This window comes from Barbus barbus, assembly GCF_936440315.1.
Source record: "Barbus barbus genome assembly, chromosome: 23".
Classification (NCBI taxonomy): Eukaryota; Metazoa; Chordata; class Actinopteri; order Cypriniformes; family Cyprinidae; genus Barbus; species Barbus barbus.
Window position 1 is genome coordinate 30,394,543 of NC_136751.1, and position 24,563 is coordinate 30,419,105.

At 37.9% G+C, this 24,563-nt stretch overlaps 1 protein-coding gene across 1 annotated transcript in view; it reads left to right on the top strand.

The window, feature by feature from the left end:
- Positions 1-343: 343 nt before the first annotated feature.
- Positions 344-24,563, top strand: part of LOC306843283 (fibrillin-1-like) — an 83,389-nt gene continuing 59,169 nt past the window's right edge. Inside the window, exons 1-13 of the mRNA XM_079374665.1 lie at positions 344-525; positions 698-874; positions 2,725-2,807; positions 3,472-3,570; positions 6,225-6,320; positions 6,400-6,495; positions 11,015-11,212; positions 14,650-14,775; positions 17,809-17,934; positions 19,590-19,742; positions 21,034-21,231; positions 22,778-22,924; positions 23,003-23,122. Coding sequence (XP_079230791.1) covers positions 714-874; positions 2,725-2,807; positions 3,472-3,570; positions 6,225-6,320; positions 6,400-6,495; positions 11,015-11,212; positions 14,650-14,775; positions 17,809-17,934; positions 19,590-19,742; positions 21,034-21,231; positions 22,778-22,924; positions 23,003-23,122 — 1,603 coding nt within the window. The 5' untranslated portion in view covers positions 344-525; positions 698-713. The remainder of the gene's footprint in view (positions 526-697; positions 875-2,724; positions 2,808-3,471; positions 3,571-6,224; positions 6,321-6,399; positions 6,496-11,014; positions 11,213-14,649; positions 14,776-17,808; positions 17,935-19,589; positions 19,743-21,033; positions 21,232-22,777; positions 22,925-23,002; positions 23,123-24,563) is intronic.

The window sequence follows — 24,563 nt, forward strand, 5'->3', positions numbered from 1 at the left end:
CAAATAATAAAAATAAAACAGACAGAATAGTAAACAGATTTTTTTTGCTTTTTGTTAATTGTATAATAAAAACAAACAAACAGAATACAAAAAAGAATAGCGAAGATAATGTTAGTTTAAAAAAGAATAGCGAGTGCTAGATGGAAGAGATGTGACCATCTGAAAGTTATATGATGTCGTCTGTGTTCTATTAATTATCTTGAATATGGTGATTATCTCCTCAAACTGATTGATTTTCTTCATATTCTCTGTTCATCTCGAGTATAGAATAATAGCCGCCGCCGCGCTGAATTCGCGCAGGTTCTCGCGAGATCCGAGGAGAGCGAGTGTTTGGATGAGATTTGAGTGGCGCAGCGGAATGAGCGCTGATGCAGTAACGCAGCCGCTGCGCTTTGTGTTGCACCTCTGAACCGCTTTACGCTCTTTATCTCAGCCTGACAACTTACACCAGGCACTTCACAGTCTTTACTAGTGCAGACTTACTGGAGGAGACTTCATCTTCATCTTCTTCATCATCTGTTGGAGGTACAGAAACTTTCTTTCCCTCAGTTTTATTTCATCCTCTGCTCACAAAGCTGTCGTATTCTTGTTTACTTTCCATAAACGCGTATGACTGACGCACACAAAGCTAGTTTCTTGTTCACTTGGTTTGTGTTTTTGTCAGTTTTGTTATTAATGTGAGCTGTTGGTCTTGCAGCGGGAGCGCGCGCAGAATGAGGCTGCTGCTCGTGCTCGCGGCGGGAATCTCAGCGCTCGCGTCGCTGTGTGTATCAGCGCAGACGCTCGACGCAGGCGCAGGCGCAGACAGAGCCGCGGAGCAACCGAGAGCGAACCGATCGAAGCGGCGCGGCGGCGGGCAGGACGTGCTGAAGGGGTAACGACTCTCTCCATCACCGAAGAACCGCAACATTTACTCTAAACACCGCGGTAAAACGGCCACAGCCGTTAGGGGCGCTGAGGGAACCCGGTTTCCCGCGCTCCAGAATCCGTTAATTAGCGTTAGCGTCATCACATTAATGACAGTTTAGCTTTCATGGAAGTGCTGTTTTCTTTGGTCTGTTGAGTGTTTGTTTCGCAACATCTCCAAGTCTTTGTGTTCATATAGATGATCCTAATAAAACACAGTAATCAAACATTAAATTATAGGGAAAAAAACCTAAACTGTGCACAAAAGTCACTGGTAACTGACTCTTTTAAATCTCACAATTATGAGGAAAAGTCAGAACTGAGATATAAACTCAACATTCTGGTGTTTTTAACACAATTTTCAGTTTATATTTCTCAATTCTGATTTTTTTCCCTCAGAATTAAATATTTTTTTTTCTTTTTATCTCACAATTCTGACCTTTTATATCTCTAAATTTTGACTTCTCGCAATTCCGCGTTTATATAACACAATTTAGAATAATAGAGATATAAATTCTGAATTGTGAGACAAAGTTGCAATTTCCTTTTTTATTTTTTTGTTAGGCTTCTGTAAAAACCAAACCAACATCAAAAAATATAGAAAAGAGCATAAACATAAAAAACAAACAGGAAAATTTTAAATAAAAGAAAATGTGAATTACGTTTCCTATCCCGGTTCCTATGTTTGTTTTATTAATTATTTTGCACTTTTCTTCATTTATTCCTGCACTGAAAAAAATTTCGTAGTGAAACAACTTTCAGAAATTGCTAGTAAACTTCACAAAAGACTAGCTTATAGACAAACTTTAATGTTGGCTTGAGAAAGACTAGTCGCCATATTTAAAATATAATTTAATAAACTGTAAATTTAAAGATTTTAACAGTGAAATTTTAAAAGCGTGAAGCTTCAAGGTTTTAAAGCCATGCAGGCTGTAAGATAGAAAGTTAGGTAGATATAAAAATTGTACAGGTAGGTAATGATAGGTAACACTTTCAATTAAATGCGAAATTTTACATGTAGAAAGACTGATGTAGTGTTTTCTTGTACAGTAAACTCTAGTAATGTTTTATTTACAACTTCGATCATTTGTTACACATGTTCTTTCAGGGTTTGAAATTAACACCTGCCAAATGCGGGTAAAAATCAGCTGTCGTCAAATCACTAGCCAATTTGGCGATTACTTTTTGGAAATTATGTTCACTCATTAATGTCTTGGGGAAGTTCATGCAAGCCAAGTCTGCGCAGGTTTAGCGCAAATACTGAACTCATGAGACAGCATGACATTATCGAGTATATTGTAAAAACCAAACAAAACACACCTATAGTGTGCGAGCATACACGACACGATGAAGCCTCCAAGACGCTTCAAGAAACCTACCTGTAAAGCTACAGTACTGTTACAAGTTTTAGGCACTTAGTGTCTTTAATCTTTAAAAAGCTGTCAAAAATAATCTCATAAATATATTTTCTATTAACTAAATGAAATCAACATTTGCATCCTTTGTGTTTAAAGCAGCTTTTGTCCTCGGTGCACTTGAGCAGAGTTACTCAGGAGGTTTCTGGAAGCGTCTTGGAGACACAGTTCTTCTGGATTTAGTCTCAGTTTGTTCTGTTTCTTCATGTCATTCCAGACAGACTGGATGGTGATGTGAAAATGAATGTTTGGAAATGTAAACTGATATTTCCTACTGACACACTACAGCAAAAGATATCAATAACTGACTTAAAACATTTTTAGCTTCTGAAAATTCACACATAAAGTTTAAACTTGAATTTGACCCCTTGCTCGGTTAAGTTCTGCTGAACTCTTCCCGCAGGCCGAATGTGTGTGGATCTCGTCATCATGCGTACTGCTGTCCCGGATGGAAGACTTTGACTGGAGGGAACCAGTGCATCGTCCGTAAGTCCTCCTCAGCTTCCTGTTTGCTGTGTTCTGCTCCAGATATCAGTAATGCAGTGGTTCACAGAGGAGGGCGGGGTTCTGCGAGCTCGGCACCGGATGAAGGTTTTTCGCTCTCGTCCTGTAAATGAATAGATTGTCAGTGCTCAGGAAGGCTGTGCTGGTGTTGTGTGACTCTGGCCGTCTCTCAGGCGCGGTGGGTGGGGTGATGTTGTTTACATGTGAAGGTCAGGCGTGCACTAATGCATCTCGGTCACAATGGCCCAGAGTCTCTCTGACCTCCTGACCTCTCGCTGACCGCATTTAACAAGAACATTCCAGTAATAATCAGAGTTTGGATGCATTCCAGTTATATGTGCATCGTGTAATGGCATTAATCCGATTAAGCCAATATTTCCTGAATAAGACAGCTGGCATATGCCTCGATGAACTGCAAGTCTGTCTCATGGAAAGACCTGGAGCAGGACCAGACCTGAATCTGCAGACTTTGGTTTTCTGGGATGGATTTAAACATGTTAGTGTGCATATAAGAAACAACAAGGCATTGGCAAGAGATGTGTAGAACGGTCAGAATATCACCTGTACCTGCATGTTTATTGACGTCTGTGAAGGTCAAGCAAATCAATCAATAGATGTCGTCAATCATTGTTTTTGCTGTTTTCAGCGATTTGTCGCAGCCCCTGCGGAGATGGCTTCTGCTCCAGACCCAACATGTGCACCTGTCCGAGTGGCCAGATCTCTCCCACCTGTGGATCCAAATCAGGTAATTCAATCCGTCACACAGGTGGAGTCTTGTTCTATTTCCTGTTTGCTTAGTGTTTAGATCAATCCACGCAAGCTTTAGTTTCTGACATGTTTGATGGTTGTGTGTTAGTAGATGGTAACCTTGATTCTGTGAGGTATCCACTATAAACAGCAGTCCACTGATACAGGGTTTAATGGCAGATGTTATAAATACTTGTCATAATTTAATCTATTAATTCTATTCATTTTAATTAATCAATTTCTTCAGTTTTTATTTGTTTGCTTTTTATTGTTTTTTATGTCTTAAGTAATTAACCATATTTTGCATTTAATACATGCATTAAAAGGCTTAAACGTTATTATACTTTATTATAGTTATCATGCATGCATTTTAAAAATGTTTTCTTTTTTTATGACTATTTTTATACTGACGGTGCATGCGTTTTTTAATGTTTTCTTTTTAGAGCTATTTTTAATCTTACGATGCTAAATATATTTTTTTCTTTGATTTTATGCTTATGATGCCTGCATTTTTAGAATGTTTTCTTTTTTATGGCTATATTTTAATTTATTTATAGCACTTTAAATTGCCATTGTATATTAAATGTGATCTGTAAGTAAACTTGCCTTAATGACAGCAAATAAGATAAGCTGAATTTAAAAAATTTTTTCATTAATTTCATAAACACTTTCATAATTGTTTTCATAAGAATATTTTAAATCGATCATTGTGCATGACTGTTTTTTGGAGCAGAATGATGCACTGATGTCAGTCAGTAGGATGCAGCTAACTGCAAATGATCTCAAAATGGACAAATAACGACCCAGCCGATTGCAGCAAATGTAAATCTTGCAAGATTTTTTACCGATTATGGTTTGGCATCTTAACATGAAAGACGATGAAAGATGGTCATCTGTTTAGGATGTTGAAAATAATGGTTTAGTGTCTCGATTGTCTCAGATTCTTGTGGTTGTTTTACTGCCGTGATTGTGAATAACAAATATTGTGAATATTAGCTGTGTCTGGATGGGTGTGTTTGATTTGGAGTCCATCCACAGTCAACAGGCCTCACCCGCAGCTCCAGCTCCTCACTGGATCACTGCTGCAGCTCCACGGGGAGGAGACGCTCGTGTGTGTGTGCTGTAGTTTGGGGACACATTCGTCCCCAGATGTGAGCTCAAGCCTCCTCAAGCCTCCCTTTGTGGGCGTCCACAACAGGAACAATGAGTCATGCACACAATAATAATGTTTTTGTGCATTATACTCTAGGGTTTGAGTTGGTGCATTTTCAGATTTTCATATTATGTTTCTCTGTTTTTTGCACCAAATAAAGGTACAATATTTGTAAAAATGTTCACTCTCTGTAAAACACACTCAATTTCAGTGTGTGTTTCCTCTTGCAGAAATGGAAGTAAACACCCACTGCTGTCAATGTTGGGGGTAACGCATTACAAGTAACGCAAGCTATGTAATAGAGCTGATCAAATGTAAAAACTGTAACTTGAATGCAATGTAAGTCGCTTTGGATAAAAGCGTCTGCTAAATGCGTTAATGTAATCAGATTACTAGTAAAGTAATGCATTATTTTTGAATCTATAAGAACATATCAGAGTTAATATTTAAAATAAGCAAGACAGGTTACTTTATTTTCCCATTTATTGACTGTCAGCTCTCTGTGTTGAGAGAAACCGGGAGTAAGTGCAGATGAGGAAACGCCTCAGGTTAAGGCTTATTCATTTCTCTTTTGGTGTGAAAGGGCCTTTTCAGTTGCCAAAAATGTAACTTTTGGGTTTTTTGTTATTAAAAACAAATAAGCAAGCCCAGCCCAGGTGGCAAAAAGTAACGCAAAAATAACAATCTATAAAAAGTAACAAAGTAACGCAATTACCTTTTTTTATGGAGTAACGCAAAATTGTAATGCATAACTTTTAAAAGTAACTTTCCCCAACACTGACGGCTGTTCAAGTTCAAGTTTATTTGTATAGCGCTTTTTACGATACAAATCGTTGCAAAGCAGTAGTAGGACATTAAGTCTCAATTTCGAAAAATTGACTGGTTTTGTGGTCCAGGGTCACATATTTGTCTGAGATACAACTATTTGAAAATCTGGAATCTGAGGGAGCAAAAAAATCTAAATATTGAGAAAATCACCTTTAAAGTTGTCAAAATGAAGTTTTTAGCAATGCATATTACTAATCAAAAATTAAGTTTTGATATATTTATGGTAGGAAATTTAAAAAATATCTTCATGGAACATGATCTTAATATCCTAATGATTTTTGGCATAAAAGAAAAATGGGTAGTTTTGACCCATACAATGTTGTTGGCTATTGTTAGAAAAATACCTGTGTTACTCATGACTGCTGTTGTGCTCCAGGGTCACATATTCACTATATTTTGAGAATTTTGCCCGACATTTTTTTATCCAATAGCAGTGTTGCTCTTGTGATTGGACAATACATATGTTTTTATTCTCCCGATTTCAAATCTGTACATTTTAGAAAGGTAGAAATTAATAATTTAGATTTTAGTTAGTGCTGAGTTCTCAAACTTGCAGGATGTTTTTATTGTAGTGTAACCTCTCATGTGTAAATATCAAGAACATTGAGTGTGTGTGTGTGTGTGTGTGCGCAGTATGTACAGTAATTAACGTGTCTGATGTTTGTCTTTAGTCCAGAACTGTAACATCCGCTGCATGAACGGCGGGACGTGTGCGGAGGAGCAGTGTCTGTGTCAGAAGGGATACTCCGGAGCTCACTGCGGCCAGCGTAAGCCTCCCGTAACCCTGCAGCACACATACTGATGCACACTAGACTGACGCTAACCGTGTCTCTGTCTCTTCTGCAGCGGTGTGTGAGTCCGGCTGTCTGAACGGAGGCCGATGTGTCGCTCCAAACCGCTGCCTGTGTAACTACGGCTTCACTGGAGCTCAGTGTGAGAGAGGTGAGACGCACCTAGTGTTCGCTTCAAAGACGAGCATGTGATGATTTATAAAACATCACAGACATACACATCAATAATAACTCCTCTGACTGTAGTTTGTAGTTCTAAAGGTCGATTCTTTCAGCATTTTGTTTCTTCTTAGAAGCCGGCTGAGGCTTGTGTGTGTGTGTGTGTGTGTCTGAGTGTGTGAGTGAGTGAGTGAGCGAGCGAGCGAGTGTGTGTTAGTGTGTGTGTGTGTTAGTGTGTGTGTGTGTGTGTGTTAGGGGTTGCACCGACTAATCGATTAGTCGACTTCAGTGCTCTGCCATGACGCGTTTAGCTTTACGTCGACTAGTCTCTGGTCCTATAGAGGGCGCAACAGGATAAGAAATCCACATTTACGCTCCGTTTCCAAACAGTTAAAATTGCAAATTAATTCATACTCTGAAAGCACTCCACAAGACATGTGCCATTATATTACTGGATGCTCGAAATTAAACGTGAGAATGCACATTTTAAACAGTTTATTGTACAGGTAAGTTAATCGCCGGTCTAATCTAATGCGCTGCTGCACTGTAACGCACACACATAGGCTACAGACAGTAGCGCGTATAATACATCACGTGCAGATCGAGCGCACAGAATCATTCAGTGCGGAAATGTATTGTCAACACTGTTCTGTGATTTCTCAATAAAATAGCTTAGAAACTGAAAAGTTCAAGCATTTATTTCTTAATAACTAAATCCCACAGCTTCACTACTAGTAGAGAGACGCTGCCAGGTAGAATTCATTCACACACGCAATCGCTCTCACTGATGCATTCATTCATATGAACGTAGTCTTTACTCTGTGCTACTTATCTGTATCTGATTTAGAGCGAGCAGAAATCTGTGAGAAATATAACGGCTTAAAGACTAAAGAACTGACAAAAATAAGCTGTTATAGGAGCAATAGCCATGTGGGCAGTGCTGTGTCATATGCCATAGCTGTGCACAAGGTGTTCGTCACAGCTTCAGCGACTAGTCGACTTCGAAACGACTTTCATCACATAAAAGTTGACTTTAAAAAATCGAAAGTCGTTGAACCCCTAGTGTGTGTGTTTCTGTGAGTGAGTGAGTGTTTGTGTCTGTGTGTGTGTTTCTGTTTCTGTGAGTGAGTGAGTGTGTGTGTGTGTGTGTGTGTGTGTTTCTGTGAGTGAGTGTGTTTCTGTGAGTGAGTGAGTGTGTGTGTGTGTCTCGCTCTGTGTGTGTGTTTGTTTCTGTGAGTGAGTGAGTGTTTGTGTGTGTGTTTCTGTGAGTGAGTGTTTGTGTGTGTGTTTCTGTGAGTGAGTGAGTGTTTGTGTGTGTGTTTCTGTGAGTGAGTGAGTGAGTGTTTGTGTGTGTGTTTCTGTGAGTGAGTGAGTGTTTGTGTGTGTGTCTCTGTGTATTTCTGTGAGTGAGTCTGTGTGTGTGTGTGTGTTTCTGTGAGTGAGTGTTTGTGTGTGTGTGTTTCTGTGAGTGAGCGTGTGTGAGTGTATTTCTGTGAGTGAGTCTGTGAGTGAGTGTGTGTGTGTTTCTGTGAGTGAGTGAGTGAGTGAGTGAGTGTGTCTGTCTGTGTGTGTGTGTGTTTCTGTGAGTGAGTGAGTGTGTGTGTGTGTGTCTCTGTGTATTTCTGTGAGTGAGTCTGTGTGTGTGTGTGTGTTTCTGTGAGTGAGTGTTTGTGTGTGTGTGTTTCTGTGAGTGAGCGTGTGTGAGTGTATTTCTGTGAGTGAGTCTGTGAGTGAGTGTGTGTGTGTGTGTTTCTGTGAGTGAGTGAGTGAGTGAGTGTGTGTGTGTGTGTTTCTGTGAGTGAGTGAGTGTTTGTGTGTGTGTTTCTGTGAGTGAGTGAGTGTGTCTGTCTGTGTGTGTGTGTGTTTCTGTGAGTGAGTGAGTGTGTCTGTCTGTGTGTGTGTGTGTGTGTGTGTCTCTGTGTATTTCTGTGAGTGAGTCTGTGTGTGTGTGTGTTTCTGTGAGTGAGTGTTTGTGTGTGTGTGTTTCTGTGAGTGAGCGTGTGTGAGTGTGTTTCTGTGAGTGAGTGTGTGTGTGTGTGTGTGTGTGTGTGTGTGTCTCTGTGTATTTCTGTGAGTGAGTCTGTGTGTGTGTGTGTGTGTTTCTGTGAGTGAGTGTTTGTGTGTGTGTGTTTCTGTGAGTGAGCGTGTGTGAGTGTGTTTCTGTGAGTGTGTTTCTGTGAGTGAGTGTGTGTGTGTGTGTGTGTGTGTGTGTGTGTTTCTGTGAGTGTGTGTGTGTGTGTTCAGGTCCTGGTTTCTGGACTGTGATGTTCTGTGTATGTTATTAGCTGCAGATGTGCTGGAGTTCAGTGTTTGTGAAACAGGACAGAGCGTTCTCTGTTTGTTTGCTGCTTGTCTTGCTGGAAATCATATTATGTGCAAATGGCAAGTGGAAACATCCCTTAATGACACATCCTCGTCCTCCCTGGTTGGAGCAGAAGGCATGATTGCATCAGGATTCGGGTGTGTTTATCAGCACTAATGTTCACTGGGGCAACTAAAGACAAGTGTGTGTTGCATTTTGGGTTAGCCTTGTGTATATAAAACAGGCTGAAGTGTTGAGAAAACTTGTGAGGTCTGAAGTTTATACAGACGTCTGCTGTCCTTCATCAGATCAAGTATGTAGACATTCACACAGGTGCGCAGCCGAGGAACCACCGGTGTAGAGAATCGCATTCACAGCAACATGTTCAGAAACCCATGTGAAGCTCCGCCCACTCACCTGTCAGTCAACTGTTGTGCTAAAACTGGAGTTTCAGATGGATGGATATTCATATAGACAGATAGATATTCTGGTAGATGTCCAATCAAACAGTGGGGAACGTTTATACATGCATTAAAAGGCATAGAACTTTATTATACTTATGATGCATGCATTTTAAATGTTTTTATGACTTTTTATACTTATGATGCATGTATTTCTTGTATGTTTTCTTTAAATTTTTTTAAGTTATGATGCATGCATTTTAAAACGGCTTTTTATGACTTTTATACTTATAATTCATGCCTTTTTAATATGTTTTATTTATTTACTTTTTATACTTATGATGCACCCATTTCTCGTATGTTTTCTTTTTCCTTTTTTCTAGTTATGCATGCATTTTAAAATGTTTTTATGACTATTTTTATGCTTAGGATGCATGCTTTTAAATTTTTTTTTTTTTTTTTTATGATTCATGCATTTTAAATTTATTTGTTTTTTTAAAATTATTTTTATGCTTGCATGCATTATCAAAATGTTTTCTTTGTCACTATTTTTTTTTCTTTTCATGTATAGTACTTTGAATTACCATTGTGTATCAAATGTTCTATGAGCCGTCCATGACTTTACCCTGATCTGGTGGTTGTAAAGGGTTAATGGAGTCAAGTGTGTGTGTGATTCACACTCAGCTGAAGTCACATTTTTGTAAATGATTGCTAAATTGGATTTGTGCAGGAATGAGGTGCACAGAGAGCGCAGTGAACACAGACATTCTCAGAGATTTATTCAGCTGATGAACTACAGGAGATCATGAATTCCATAATGAATCAAGCTCTGCTATTGCGGCCTGTGTGTGTGTGTGTGTGCTGGTATTCACTACATTATGAGGACCAAATGTCCCCACAAGTATAGTAATACAAGTAAATTTTGACTTTGTGGGGACATTGTTTGGTCCCCATGAGGAAACAAGCTTATAAATCACACAGAATTAAGTTTTCTGAGAATCTAGAAAAGCTATAGTTTTGTGTGAGGTGTAGGGTAAGGGGATAGAAAATACAGTTTGTACAGTAGAAAAACCATTATGCCTATGGAGAGTCTTCGTAATGATAGGAATACCAGTGTGTGTGTGTGTGTGTAAGTGAGTGAGTGAGTGAGTGTTTGTGTGTGTGAATGTGAGTGTTTGTGTGTGTGTGTGTGAGTGTGAGTTTTATTGCTCCCAGATGTTGAGCAGTGCAGGGAGTGTCCCTTCAGACAAACACAAACATGACATCACACACACACACACACACACACACATACACACACACACACAAGTGCAGGGTGTTCCCAGTGTTCACATGAAGCAGCAGTGAGTTGATGAACACTGAAAGAACATCAGCGATGTGATACTCGTGATCGTTCCTCATCATCATTCATTTTTCATTATCTATTTCACTGCAAGTATAAATATAAATGAAATATTCTTTGTTTTAAATTATTAATAATATTTATTTTTAACCTTTTAAACAAAGCAGCATGTTTTGTAGAATATCCGTTTTATTGGAATATTACAATTGATATTAAGAATCAAGTTTTTTTGGTTTTGAAATATTGTATTTGCCCCACCACCAAAAATATGTTCTAAGAACGTTCTGCTAACGTTATGAAAATATTATTTCTGAATGTTCTAAATGTCTAGTATTTTAAATGTTTTAAAAACAAAATTTTTGTGAATGTTCCCTTTTAGCCGGGAGTGTGTTGGCATGCTGCAGCTTCTGAAATATGCAAACAGAGTGTTGAATTAGTGTGTTAAACTTGTTCTGTGTGTCTCCAGATTACAGGACGGGGCCGTGTTTCGCGTCGGTCAGTAACCAGATGTGTCAGGGTCAGCTGACCGGAATCGTCTGCACTAAGACGCTGTGCTGTGCGACGGTGGGACGGGCCTGGGGTCATCCGTGTGAGCAGTGTCCAGCACAACCGCACCCCTGCCGCCGTGGATTCATTCCCAACCACCGCTCTGGAGCCTGCCAGGGTGAGACACACACACACACATATGAGCAGACTGTGTAAATAAATGCCATGCAGATGCCGCTTCTGATTACATTTTTGGTATCAGTCTACAGTGCTGTGATTGATTGAAGTAATTGGTTCAATTTAAGTATTTGACAAAAAAACCAACAGAAGCATTTAATAAAGTAATTATAAAAAGTGTCCTTACAAAGGTGAAAAATCCCCTGGAAATCAATTCCTGGGGCAAACATTGCCACTTACTGGAAAAGTTCATTTCTGACCCCGACATAGACACACACACACACACACACACACACACACACAGATGGACGGACAGTTCACTCTAATTGAGTCAGATTGGTTTTGGTTCTAATGAAGGAATGCTCGCAGTCATGCAAAAAAGGACACACTGTCAGAACACATAGACGCATGCCTCATTGATCCCACCACACACACACACACACACACTGATCAAGATCTACACTTATCAAGAACAAACACACAGATCCACTGTGAAGCACTCCGTACACACACACACACACACACACGCTCGAATAAATGAATCACTCAATGATGCACCTGTTGATCTGAGCTGAAGTGCTGGGGTAAGATGGGCCGGATGTGCCGGTCTCTGCTGGTCTGTTCCAGTCTGTGCTGCAGGTTTTGAAGAGGATCTCCGGTATTGTCACAGACTGGCTCCGGTGTGTGTGTGTGTGTGTGTGAAGTTTGGCTGTGACTGTAATTCCTCCAGCTGGGTAAATTCTTTTATCGTCTGGCTGTCTGAGTCGCTCTGGGAGGGTCAGCGTGGGCTCGTCTCGCTTTCGTCTACTCTCTCTCGGTTTGGTCTCACACTTCTCCTCAAATCAATCAGGTTTTTATCTTGTCCCTTAATATTTCTTCCCTATTTACTTGTCTCCCTGCTCCTCACTGTCTGTCTGTCTGTGTGTGTGTGTGTGTGTGAGATGCAGGTGTGTGTACAGTAGTGTTGTCACGATACTGGAATTTCTAACTTCGATACGATACCTTGAAAAATATCGATATTCGATACCATTTTCGATACCACGGTGAAAAAAACTGCCACAATATTAAGGGGGTAATTTTTTTTTTTTATTTAAAGATAAATGTAACAAGTCGAGAACATGCGGTATATTTTACAAAGTTATATTTGTTGATATTCTCATTTGCTTCATAACCAAAATATTTCCAGATATAGGGCCCTATGAAATCCGTTTTATTTTTTTCTACATTCAATTTTTTCCATTTTAATTTTTCTGGACTCTTTTTTTTTTTTTTAATGGTCAAATGAAATGCTATTAATCTAAAAGCATGTCTAATTCGTTAAAATCATGAAAATTATACAATTTAACATTTAATTTATTAAAAGTGTAACAAAATTGACACATTTAGGGCCGTATGAAATGTTTTATTTTTTACTCACCTTGTGTTTTATTGTTACCAAATTCTGTGTTTTAGCATGTCTATTATTTGAATGCATACAAACAATTTTTATTTATTCTTACAGTAGCCTTATGAAATGTGTTTTCCCCCTCAGAAATTCTGTGTTGTGTATTTAAAGTTTACTGGATATCAGATGAAGGCATAAAATAATTTTAATTAATTTATATTTGAATTAATGAAAATTAAACATTTACATTTTTGGCAAATGAAGGGGATTTACTATTAAAATTAAAATATTTTGTGATTATTTCTTTTAAAAAAATTAACAGTAGTAGTAAGTAGTAGTATTATGTACATTCTACTAAATAATAGTAATATAGTCTATTTCTGGCACAATGTCTTTAATAAGTTAAACCGAACTTTTATTTTGACGGGTTGCCTTGAATACCTTTAAAGTTCTGTGTGTGTATGATATGACGCTAGTTTTACTCAAATTAAATGGTAAAATGCTGGTAAAGTGCCTTTCAGATCAGTTCTGGAGATATTGTTGATGTATTTATGTCCTCATTGAGACGGCAGACGCTGAAATCACCGCGAGCGCCACATTAGTAAACACAACCGCACGTGCAGCACATTCACACAGAGACGCGCAGAACATGCAGGATTCATATTTAAATCCACTTTTGCAGCTTAATATTTACAGATACTAGTCCATATCGCGATTTGATTTAAGTGTAATGACCTACTTTTGATTAATTCATCCAAACTTTGCCAAATTCCGTGACATTCTGCGTTAAACTGTAAATTCGGTGTTTATGACTGGATTCCGTGGCGTTCTCTGCATCGCGGAGATCATAGATCCCTACAGATAGCGCTCCTGCTGTGTTCTTTAACAACCAGAGCAGTCATCTTTCTATTCACTTCACTTTTGCTATTTAACCAGAGCGAAGGAGACGAGTGCGGTCACGTGTGGTGCTTGTCCACGCGCCTTTGGAGAGAAGTGAAAGTGACAGCTCGGCTAGTATAGGTGTATCCATACTTCGGGAAATTAATATTGGTACCGTTCAGATATTTCAGTATCGATATTTATTGAAATATCGATATTTTTGACAACACTAGTGTACAGTATCACTATCACAGTGGATATTATCCTATCTGAATGCACTAGCAGTCTCCATTACTGTTCAAAAGATTTAAAGCACTTTTATTCATCAAGGAGTCATTAAATTGATCACAAATGACAATAAAGACTTTTATAATGTTACAAAATTTATATTTCTGTTCAAATAAATGCTGTTCTTTAGAACTTTCTATTTATATTTGAATCCTGGAAAATAAAATGTATCACGGTTTCCACAAAAATATTGTGCTGCACAACTGTTTTCAACACTGATAATAATCAGAAATGTTTCTTGAGCAGTAAATCAGCATATTAGAATGATTTCTGAAGATCATGTGACACTGAAGACTGGAGTAATGATGCTGAAAATTCAGCGCTGCATCACAGAAATAAATCACATTTTAACAGACATTCACATACAAAACAGTCATTTTAAACTGTAATAATATTTTTTTTATATAATATATATATATAGTAATATTAATATAATAATATAGTTTTTACTGTATTTTTGATCAAATAAATGCAGCCATGGTGAGCAGAAGAGATTCTTTCAAAAACAATAAAAAAAGCAAACTGACCTCAAACTTTTGAACTCCTAGTGTGTGTGTATCTTTTTTTTTTTCATTATTTTAGGTAAAACAGTATGATTTATGCAATAGAACAACATTTGACTGTGACACGATCAATGACACTCATTTATTTACATTTGATTAGTCATACAGAAATGAAGCACAGTCTAAAGATTTGTTTATGTCTTAACTCTTTGCTTTGTTTTCAGTCTTCACAAATACACATGAAGCGTTGCGACATGAGACCGGAGTGCTGATATTTCCTCATGTTGTTCTGTTTTGAATTATACACCCTTATTTGAGTGCATCTGTTGTGTTGTGTTGTGTTGTTAAAGCATTTCCTCTCTCTCTCCCCGTGTGTGTGTGCAGATGTGGACGAGTGCCAGGCCATTCCTGGACTCTGTCAGGGGGGAAACTGTGTGAATACTGTGGGCTCATTTGAGTGCAAATGCCCTGCTGGACACAAGTTCAACGAAATCACACAGAAATGTGAAGGTAATGACACACACACACACATCAGAACTCATTGTTCAGCTCTGCAGCTGGAATTTGTCTCTACACACATTAGATCTCTTTATCATCTCAGATGTTTCTCCTAGCGAATGGAGAACAAACAGAGACTTACATTGAAGTTCTCAGATGTTTCTCCTGAGAAAAAGTCCCTTATAATGTTAGCACAACAACATTATTTCATCATTCGTGGAATGTTTTTCTGAAACTTTTTATTTGGGCTTTTGTCTAACGTTTTTAAATAACATTTTTAGAACGATCGAGAAACATTCAAAAGTAACATTCTCATAATCTTTGCAAAATGATAAAATGGAATGTTCGTATATTTTTAAACATTTAAAAAATACTAGATGTTTTGAGTGTTCAGAGAATGTTCAGAAATAACATTTTCACAACTCACTGGGAATGTTAGCAAACGTTTTTGGAACATATTTTTGATAGTTGGAAAGATACCAAAACCTGCAGTCAGATCTCAATATGAAACATTGAAACTAATAAAACATTTCCCATCAGATGAAAACTAGTGACTCATTTGGGCCTGCTTTTATCTCTCTTGAGGCCTTTTTGGAGAAACATCTGAGACAAAGCTCCTCTGAGTATTTATCTGCGTGTATTGTCGTCTTCAGCTGTGAGTGTGTTTGTGGTTTAATCTGGTTTAGTTCAGCTTTTCAGTTAAACATGTATGTTTTACAGTTGAATGAATGTGGATAGTAGATCTACGACTCTCTCACATAATCTCTATCTAATTGAACTCCCATCCACAGTTCAGTGCAGATTCCAGTGTCATTATTTTCATTATTTATGTATATGGATGATGATGATCACCGTAGACGATGTGCTGGTTCTCTGGTGGTCTGTCATCACTTAGAGAGCCGCATTAGCGTGAGTTTGTTTAGACAGCGAGTCTGAATCTTGTGTTATTATCTCAGAGTCGACGCTTTCAAACATGTTTATAGGACAGACAGAGAGTCTGGCTGCTTCTATGTGTTTTCAGCAGGGCAGAAAGGTTTTATTTTTTACTTGTGTTCGATCAAACGGGTCGTCACTGAACTGGAGTAAGACTCTTTAAAGCAGAAGCTTGCGTTTGTGTGTGTGTGTGTGAGATCCGTTCCCACTCCGCACCCAGAAATAACGGCCCAGAGCTCTGGAAAGCACCCGAGTGAGAGCCCAACTCAGACTGCTGTCCATTATTAGTCAAGTCGTATTTCACTGCAGAGATGCTGCGGTCAGTCGTCTGACAGTAAATCTGACATTCATATTGCTCAATAATTCACATCACACAGCAAGACCCCTTCAAACAAGGTTGTGTAGATGACGGCCCAGTGCGCTCTTTAGTATTTTGGGAATCTCAAGTTAAAAAAAATTTGACTTGAGATTTGATTTGGATTCCAAATTAGCTTGTTGAGTGTTTCACCTCACCCTCAGATCATCCGCGATATAGATGAGTGTGTTTCTTCATCAGGTTTGTAGAAATGTGTCTCTGCATCAGTGTCTCAGCAATAGATGCTCTGCAGTGAATGGGTGCCGTCAAAATGAGAGTCCAAACAGCTGATAAAAACATCACAATAATCCACACCACTCCAGTCCATCAGTTAACATCTGGAGAAGACAAAAGCTGAAACAAATCCAGCATTAAGACGTTTTTAACTCAAATAATAATCCATAATAATTTTTATAGTAATCCATAATAAAGTTTATAATCCATAATGACGCTTCCTCCAGTGAAAAAGTGCATCTTCTGTTGTCTCTCACATCAAAATCCAGCCACATATTGGTTGTTTTGTCTTGTAAACGGTGCTTGATCTGTGCAGATTTCTCACCTGATTCAGACCAGAACACTTTTTCACTGGAGGAAGCCTTATTATGGATTATGGACTCATATTTGAGTTAAAAACGTCTTAATGCTGGATTTGTTTCAGCTTTTATCTTCTCCAGATGTTAACTGATGGACTGGAGTGGTGTGGATTATTGTGATGTTTTTATCAGCTGTTTGGACTCTCATTCTGACGGCACCCATTCACTGCAGAGCGTCCACTGGTGAGCGTAAGAGACTCCTTTTAGAAACCTTAAAAAATCTTACCGACCTCAAGTAGTGTAGATATCAATTACTACTGCTGTCATTATTAGAGATGGGTATCGTTTACATTTTATCGATACTGTTATCAATACTATTTGGTGCAAAAAGATATGATGTAAAAAGTTGTTGAAAATTTCAACCTATTTTATTGCTGCTGAATTTTAGCAACTGTATTAAAGTGCTTCAGTCAAGAGCAGTGAGTTATTTTTCTCTTTGTGGTTTATTTTATTAATATTAAAGGAATATTTCTTACAAAAATTAAAATTGTGTCATCATTTCTTTCTTCTGTTGAACATAAAAGATATTTTGAAGAATGTGGGAAACCAAACAGTTGCTGGTTCCCAGTGACTTCCATAGTATTTTTATCAAAGTCAGTGGAGACCAGCAACTGTTTAGTTTCCCACATTCTTCAAAATATCTTCTTTTTATCTTCCATTATATTACTGGTGTTGCCTCCTTTGTTCACTATTACACTACTGCATATTGCATCTGATGCTGGTGTGGCTTAGTTTTGTAACGTGAGCCCACATTTTCAAACGTTTCACTCTTGCCACGATGACTGATTGCATGCAAACACACACCGTGGATGTCACATGCATGTCGAGCAAACGTTGGCCACATCATTCAGTGAAGAAAAATGTCAAGCAGCAGCTTCTAATTCGTCATTAACATTGAAGTATACGGAGATAAAACAACGCAAGTATCGATAACAGTATCGTTTGTCCTGAATCTTATCGGTAGTCTGGTACTGACCCAATTACGTCCCGGTCCAAAAAAATCTCGGTACCCATCCCTAGTCATTATCCAGAAGATAGCTATAGCTTTGACTAGTATGATTCTCTTGGACAGTCAGCGTCATGAGTCTGGTATTGATGGTGAAGCGGTTTGTACTGTAGCGGCTGGTTTAAGCGTGATGATCTGATGGGTTTTGTGTCTCTCAGACATCGACGAGTGCTCTCAGATCCCGGGTCTGTGCAGTGGAGGTCAGTGCTCCAACACCATCGGCAGCTACTTCTGCAGGTGTCCGGTGGGCTTCGACACGGCGCTGGACGGCTCGCGCTGCATCGGTGAGTCCGACCCACTCTCAACGTCACAGTCTGATGTATTAACCTCTCCTCCTGTCCGCTTCCTGCTCTACGTGTTTCCTCCGTGTGTGTGTTTGCAGAGGAACTATTTACATTTTCTTAATGTTCAGATTTAAAGTTGTAATAAAACCTAAAGGAGCAGAGCAGTAGATCCTTCAAAATCCAGTGTAAACTCACATTCAGATCTGAAATTAAACATTCATTTCACACCATCTCATCAGTTCACCATGAGAAAACCATATCCTGTGTGTTTTTCTCATCAAAACTGTTTTGCTCTTAAAAGTAAAAAGGATTTACTTTTTTTTTTTGTCAGCCAAACCTAAATTATTTTCCTTGAAGTCTCAGTTATTATTTAAATAATTTAGTAGCACATTTGCATGTTAACAGTTTCTGACATGACATGCAACTAAAAAGAATAAATTGTTCTAGTAAGTGTTTTATTTTGATAGTTTTTTTAAAATAGTAATTATTTGAATTTTTTATGTTTTTATGATGAAACTTTTAGTGTTTCATATGGATTTTTTAATTTATTTTTAAAATCATATATTTAATTTTGCATTTATATAGTTTAATTAATTTTAGTAAGTGCTTTATTTTGATTAGCCTTATTTTTTTAAAACAGTTGTTTTAATTTAACTTTTTTAATTAAATTTTTTGTAAGTGTTTTATTGAGATTATTTTTATTTGCGAAATCATTTGTTTTAATTTTTCATTCTATATTTTTCTAATTTTTTGTTTTATTTTGTTTTTAAAATCATTTATTCATTTTTGATTTTGCCTTTTATAGGGCTTCAATAATTTTATGAAGTATTTTATTTTGATTCATTTTTATTTTAAAATTATTTATCATATTTTTTTTGAAGTTTATGATTTAATGGCCCCTGATCCAGTTAACCGGTTTTGAATATAATTTGACTTGATCTGACTGTGGCAGAACATGTACTGTTATTCATCAGGCCAGTGAAGCACATTCAGCTGAAGCTGATGAATTACATGAAACTGTAAAAATAAGCGTTTGTGTGTGAGGCTTTTAGAGGAGGCCGTCCTCTGTGTATGTGTGTGTGTGTGTGTGTAAGTGGGTCAGTGGTCTTCAGCTGATGTGTGTTGGCTGTGTTTGTGTGGAAGGAATGTGCGCTATGACTCGATCCACTCCAAACGTTTCCTGAGCCAAACATCCCTCTTTTCTCCTCCATCATCGCGCTTTGCTCGCTCCCTCACGTTATTCCTGCAGCTGGAGATGCTCTGTCATTATGCAGACTACACAGTCACACTGAGAGTGTGTGTGTGTGTGTGTGTATGCTTTAAGAACGTTTAAGCTGTGAAACATTATTTCTGAAAGTTCTATGAACATTCAAAACATCCAATATAATCCAGCCAATCATAATATGCACACATGATCATTTGCAAATCAGATTCAACAGTTTGTACATGCAGAAACATTGAGAAACATGCAAACACACTTATGCATTTTAATTGTTTTTCATTTGCAAATAGTATTTTGTGATCGTGAATGAGGTTGAGTTTGTGAAATGCTGTTTGCAGATATATAAACTCATTCCATTAGTGAATCTTGTTGTGTGACTGCATTAGATGATGGTAGGTCATGCAGCATCCTGTGTTTGTGTGCTCCACTCCAGACGCCCGGACAGGCTTCTGCTACGCTAACATCGTGAGCGGACGCTGTGCTAACCTGCTGCCCCAGCGTATGTCCAAGAGCCAGTGCTGCTGCGAGAACAGAGGATGCTGGTCCGGATCCACCGTCCCAGAGATGTGTCCCATCCGCGGAACAGGTGAGGATGAGACTTCATCGCTCTGTCAGTCTCTCAGTTCAACCAAACAGCTTTATTTATCAGGTTTATATTTGTTTTTTATTTAAATGACATGTACAAAAACAGCTGAACAATTGAAATAGTATTTTGAACAAGCACTATAAAAGACAAAAACAGATAGTAAATAACTATTATTATTAGAGCTGAAACGTTTAGTCGATGTTATCAACAACATCGACAATAAAAAAATTGTCGACAAGTATTTTTGTTGTCAAGTAGACGTTTTATCTCATGTAAGATCCTGCAGTAATGCAGTTTGGCCAATAATTCAGCCCTCCTGGATGCAGTTCAAGAGAAGAAGAGACACATACACACACAGCGCTTCAGATCAAACACAGCCGAACCTAAAGCTGCTGAGCGGTATTTGGATGAATATGTAAATATATGCTGCATGCTTTCCTCTCAATAACGAAATAAACACAACAAAATGGTAGAGAAAGCAGCAGTTAAGAAAGCATCTGATTACAGTGATGTTGATGTTTGCACCAGTTTGGTACTCCAGTAAAGTCCAGTCATGCCACACTTATTTATATAGTACTTTATGCAATAGATAGCCTTAAATCAAGCAGCTTTACAGTATTAAACATGAAAAACCAGAGTCAGTGTCGCTTTCTGTTAGAGATACAACTAGATTTTCTGTTCTAAAGCAGCTCTCCAGTGTGGAGCTAGCTAATGATAAAATCTTTTTATTAGTACATTTACATTTATTCATTTAGCTGACGCTTTTATCCAAAGCGACTTACAATTGCTATATATGTCAGAGGTCGCACGCCTCTGGAGCAACTAGGGGTTAAGTGTCTTGCTCAGGGACACATTGGTGTCTCACAGTGGATTCGAACCCGGGTCTCTCACACCAAAGGCATGTGTCTTATCCACTGCGCCATCACCACCCCCTTAGTGGTGTAAAAATATTTAATTTAAGTGATAGTGTGGTTTGCAGAGATCAAAGCTTGATTTAGCTCAGGGCTGTTTTGATTACCTGTGATTACAGTTATTTGTTAGAATATTTATTACTCGACTTTTAAACTAATTGCAAAAGCTGAATAATCAATCAAAGTTTACTGATTAATCAGTGAACTAATCTATGATTAGTCTATTAATCGTTCTAATAATCCTTAGATTAATTGATTATCAAAATATTTGTTTGTTGCAGCCCTAATTATTATGGTACTTGTAACATCTTCACTCTAACTAACAAACTGAATAATATGAATATGAAACTGAATAATTCTCTCTCTCTCTCCCTGCTCAGAGGAGTATCAGAGACTCTGTCTGTATGGTCACACGGTCCCTGATCCAGACAGACCAGATCTGATTCCGATTCCTCGTCCTGGTCCTGGTCCTGGTCCTGGTCCGGGTTTTCCCGATGACCCACGAGATCCTTTCCCACGTGATCCGATACCTCTGCCGCCCACGTCTGTTGACCTTCCCTCCTTCACCATTAGACCTGGTAATACACACACCTCTGCACTCAAGGGCTGTTAAGAGCAAAGACACGCCTCACTTCCTGTTTACTTCCTTGCTCTCAGTTTGTAAATGTGTTACAAATGGATTAGTATATGAAACAGTTCATATCAACAACACTTCAGTAACTTCTTGCTGGCTTTGTGTCAGGATCATCTGTTCCAAATGTCAGGCAGATCTGATGAAAGAGATGCGTGTGTTGAACACACTTCAGTCGTTTCCTGTTCGCTTCAAACTTAAACTGATGAGTTAAAATGCGTTTGATAAGTGCAGGGCTCGCAAAATCGCTAGCCTGACGTCCCGGGACTATTGCGTTTCCCAGTCGGGCTACCAAAATGTACCACTGCCCTGCCCGACGGGCCTTAAATACAGGGCTTCTGCAGGTCCTTAAAACTCTCAATTTAGTTGTATAACATTTAAGGCCATAAAAAGGTTTAAATACGTTAAATGGTATAAGAAAAGTCTTAATTCCAATTTCAAGAGGTCTTGCAGTTGGTGACGGAAAGACAAGAATCGCGATACAGCTGGATTAAACTTCAAAAGGCAATGATGTCATTGAATAAATGAGCGCTGCACATTTCAAAGTCAAAACGCGGCGCACATGTTTTTATGTGAATGTGTCTCTGAAGGGAACCGTCTGTCTTCAGAAACGTGTCGTTGGCATTTTCATTTCATCTTGCCTATAATGCCTTTTAAAGCAGCGTATATGAGCGCGGTGCTGCTTTGTGTACAGCTGTTAACGTACTGGATAAGCCGCTATTTGCTCCTACAGCGCCACCTCGTGGTAGAAAGTGAATTTGCATTTACAGTTTGCCTATCTTATGTTCAGATCAATGCGAATATCGACCCATGTTTTTATGCAGCAAACATAATTGTGAATTTTGAAAGAAGTTAATGTGCCTTCTAAAAATCTAAACAATTTAAGACAGTATTATTTATGTTTTAAATTAATATAATATGTTTGACTTGTCCCTTTTCATTAAAAGCTGAAATGTAATTTTATAAGATTGTTTTTGTGTGTGAAAACTTCGTCATTTTATGGCTTAAAATGTTACCATAGACATTGTCCAACCGCACTCATACAGTGTCCATTTTACTTGTGCAGCTCTCAAAAAAGTTCATAAATTGTAGTAGTTTTTTATGTCTGTCTATACTAGTTTATTCATTTTTATTTATAATAGTTTGTGGTTATTTTAGTACATAAAGTTAATTTAAAATAAGAAATGTTTCCTTGACAATTAGCTGAAATAAAAAGTTCTTATTTTATTTTATTTCATTTCAAATAACCAAAATGTTTTTTAAGGTTTTAATTTTAGTTTTATTTATAATACTAAACTATAATAATAATAAACAATAATAACATATATCCAGGTTTTTCTAGACCGTGTGAATCCTGGTTGAGCTGCTGGTTTCGAAGCTTTGAGAAGCTGATCAAACTCAGCTAGTTTATCAAATTTCTCAGCTTTTCTCCATACTTGTGTCACAGTGTTGAGACTCTGAGTCTGATGTTTTCCCGTCTCTCTCTCTCTCAGTCATCCTGCCACAGAATGTCAGCATCAGGAACATGTGTGAGGCGTTTCGTAACCTGTGCATCAACGGCCGGTGCGTGCCGACACCGGGCAGCTACCGCTGCGAGTGCAACATGGGCTACCGGTTGGACGGCCGCGGCGAGTGCGTCGGTCAGTGTGTCGCCTGATGTCAGACGTGTGGAAGGTGTCTACGGCGAGCGTTTGATCACGTGTTGTGTGTGTGTTTAGATGCTAACGAGTGTGAGCGGAGCCCTTGTGTGAACGGAGAGTGTGTGAACACACCCGGATCTTATTACTGCCAGTGTCCCACTGGATTCCAGAGCACGGCCACCAGAACCGAGTGTCGAGGTAAACGCACGCAAACACACAAGTGACCAGGGACGGACTTAACTAATAAGCCAGGTAAACGGCCGCTTAGGGCCCCGGGGAATCAGGGGGCCCACCTGATATTGGCGAAACATATTAGGCAAATGCTCCAGTGTGTATTGGGCCCTATGAAATCCGTTTTATAATTTTTTTTCCCCAATTCAGTTTTTTTTTTTTTTTTTTTTTTTTTTTCAAATTCTGGATTCCATTTTTTTTTTTTCTTTAAATTTTTCTGGACTCCTTTTTAATGGTTCAATTAAATATTATTAATCATAAAGCATGTCTAATTAATTAAAATCATTAAACCTAAACAATTTAACATCTTTTTTTTTTTTTTTTTTTTAACAAAAGGGCCCTATGAAATGTTTTATTTTTTCCACCTTATGTTTTATTATTACCAAATTTAGCGTGTCTAATTATTTGAATGCATAAAACAAGTTTCATTATTCTTTCAATAGGCTTATGAAATGTTTTTTTTTTCTTCAGAAATTCTATTTTGTGTATTTACATTTTTTTGGTTATCAAATGAAGGCATAAAACAATAATTTAAGGTATCTTTTCATTAATGATAATTAAATTACATTTTTTAGCAAATAAAGGGGATTTACAATTACAATTAAAACATTTAAGATATATTGTCTGATTATTCCTTTAAAAAAATAGGTTTTAATAATTTTAGTAGCAGTATTATGTATATTCTGCTGAACAATACTAATGTATTTCTGCCACAATGTCTTCAAGTTAAACCAAACTTTTATTTTGACGGGTTGCCGTTAATATCTTTAAATTTCTGTGTGTGTATGATATGCTAGATTTACTCAAAAGAAACAGTTAAATGCTCATGAAGAAACTCTCAGAGCAGTTCTGGAGATGTTGTTCATGTATTTACGTCCTCATATATTGAGGTGGCAGACGCTTCAGTATGTGTGTAGTAGGGATGTAACGATAACGATAATAAATCATGATAAAATTCCCCACGGTTAGTATTACCATTTCATATTTTAATTATCATTAAAACCGTATTCGATGACCGCGATCTGAACAACTCACGATAAATAAATAGTGTCCAGCATAAAGCACAGTTTTCAGTAACAGTGTCAGGTGCGCACAGCAGCAGAGTTTCGTTTTGAGTGAAAATAGGGTGGAAAAGCTGGGAGGGTTTAAAAGAGTGCTAAGGAAATTATACAAATTAATATATGAATAATATATTAGTTAATTATATGAATCTACCTCTGAAAAAAATGTGTCCTTTTAATTATTTCTTGGACAAAATGCTGAACATTTCCTTGTGAAACTGAAATATAACACTGTAATAATATACCAATATAGCACTTGCATGTTGCTCTTTTGTTGGTTTTGATTGCTTCTATTGTCCTCATTTGTAAGTCGCTTTGGATAAAAGCATCTGCTAATTAATAAAATG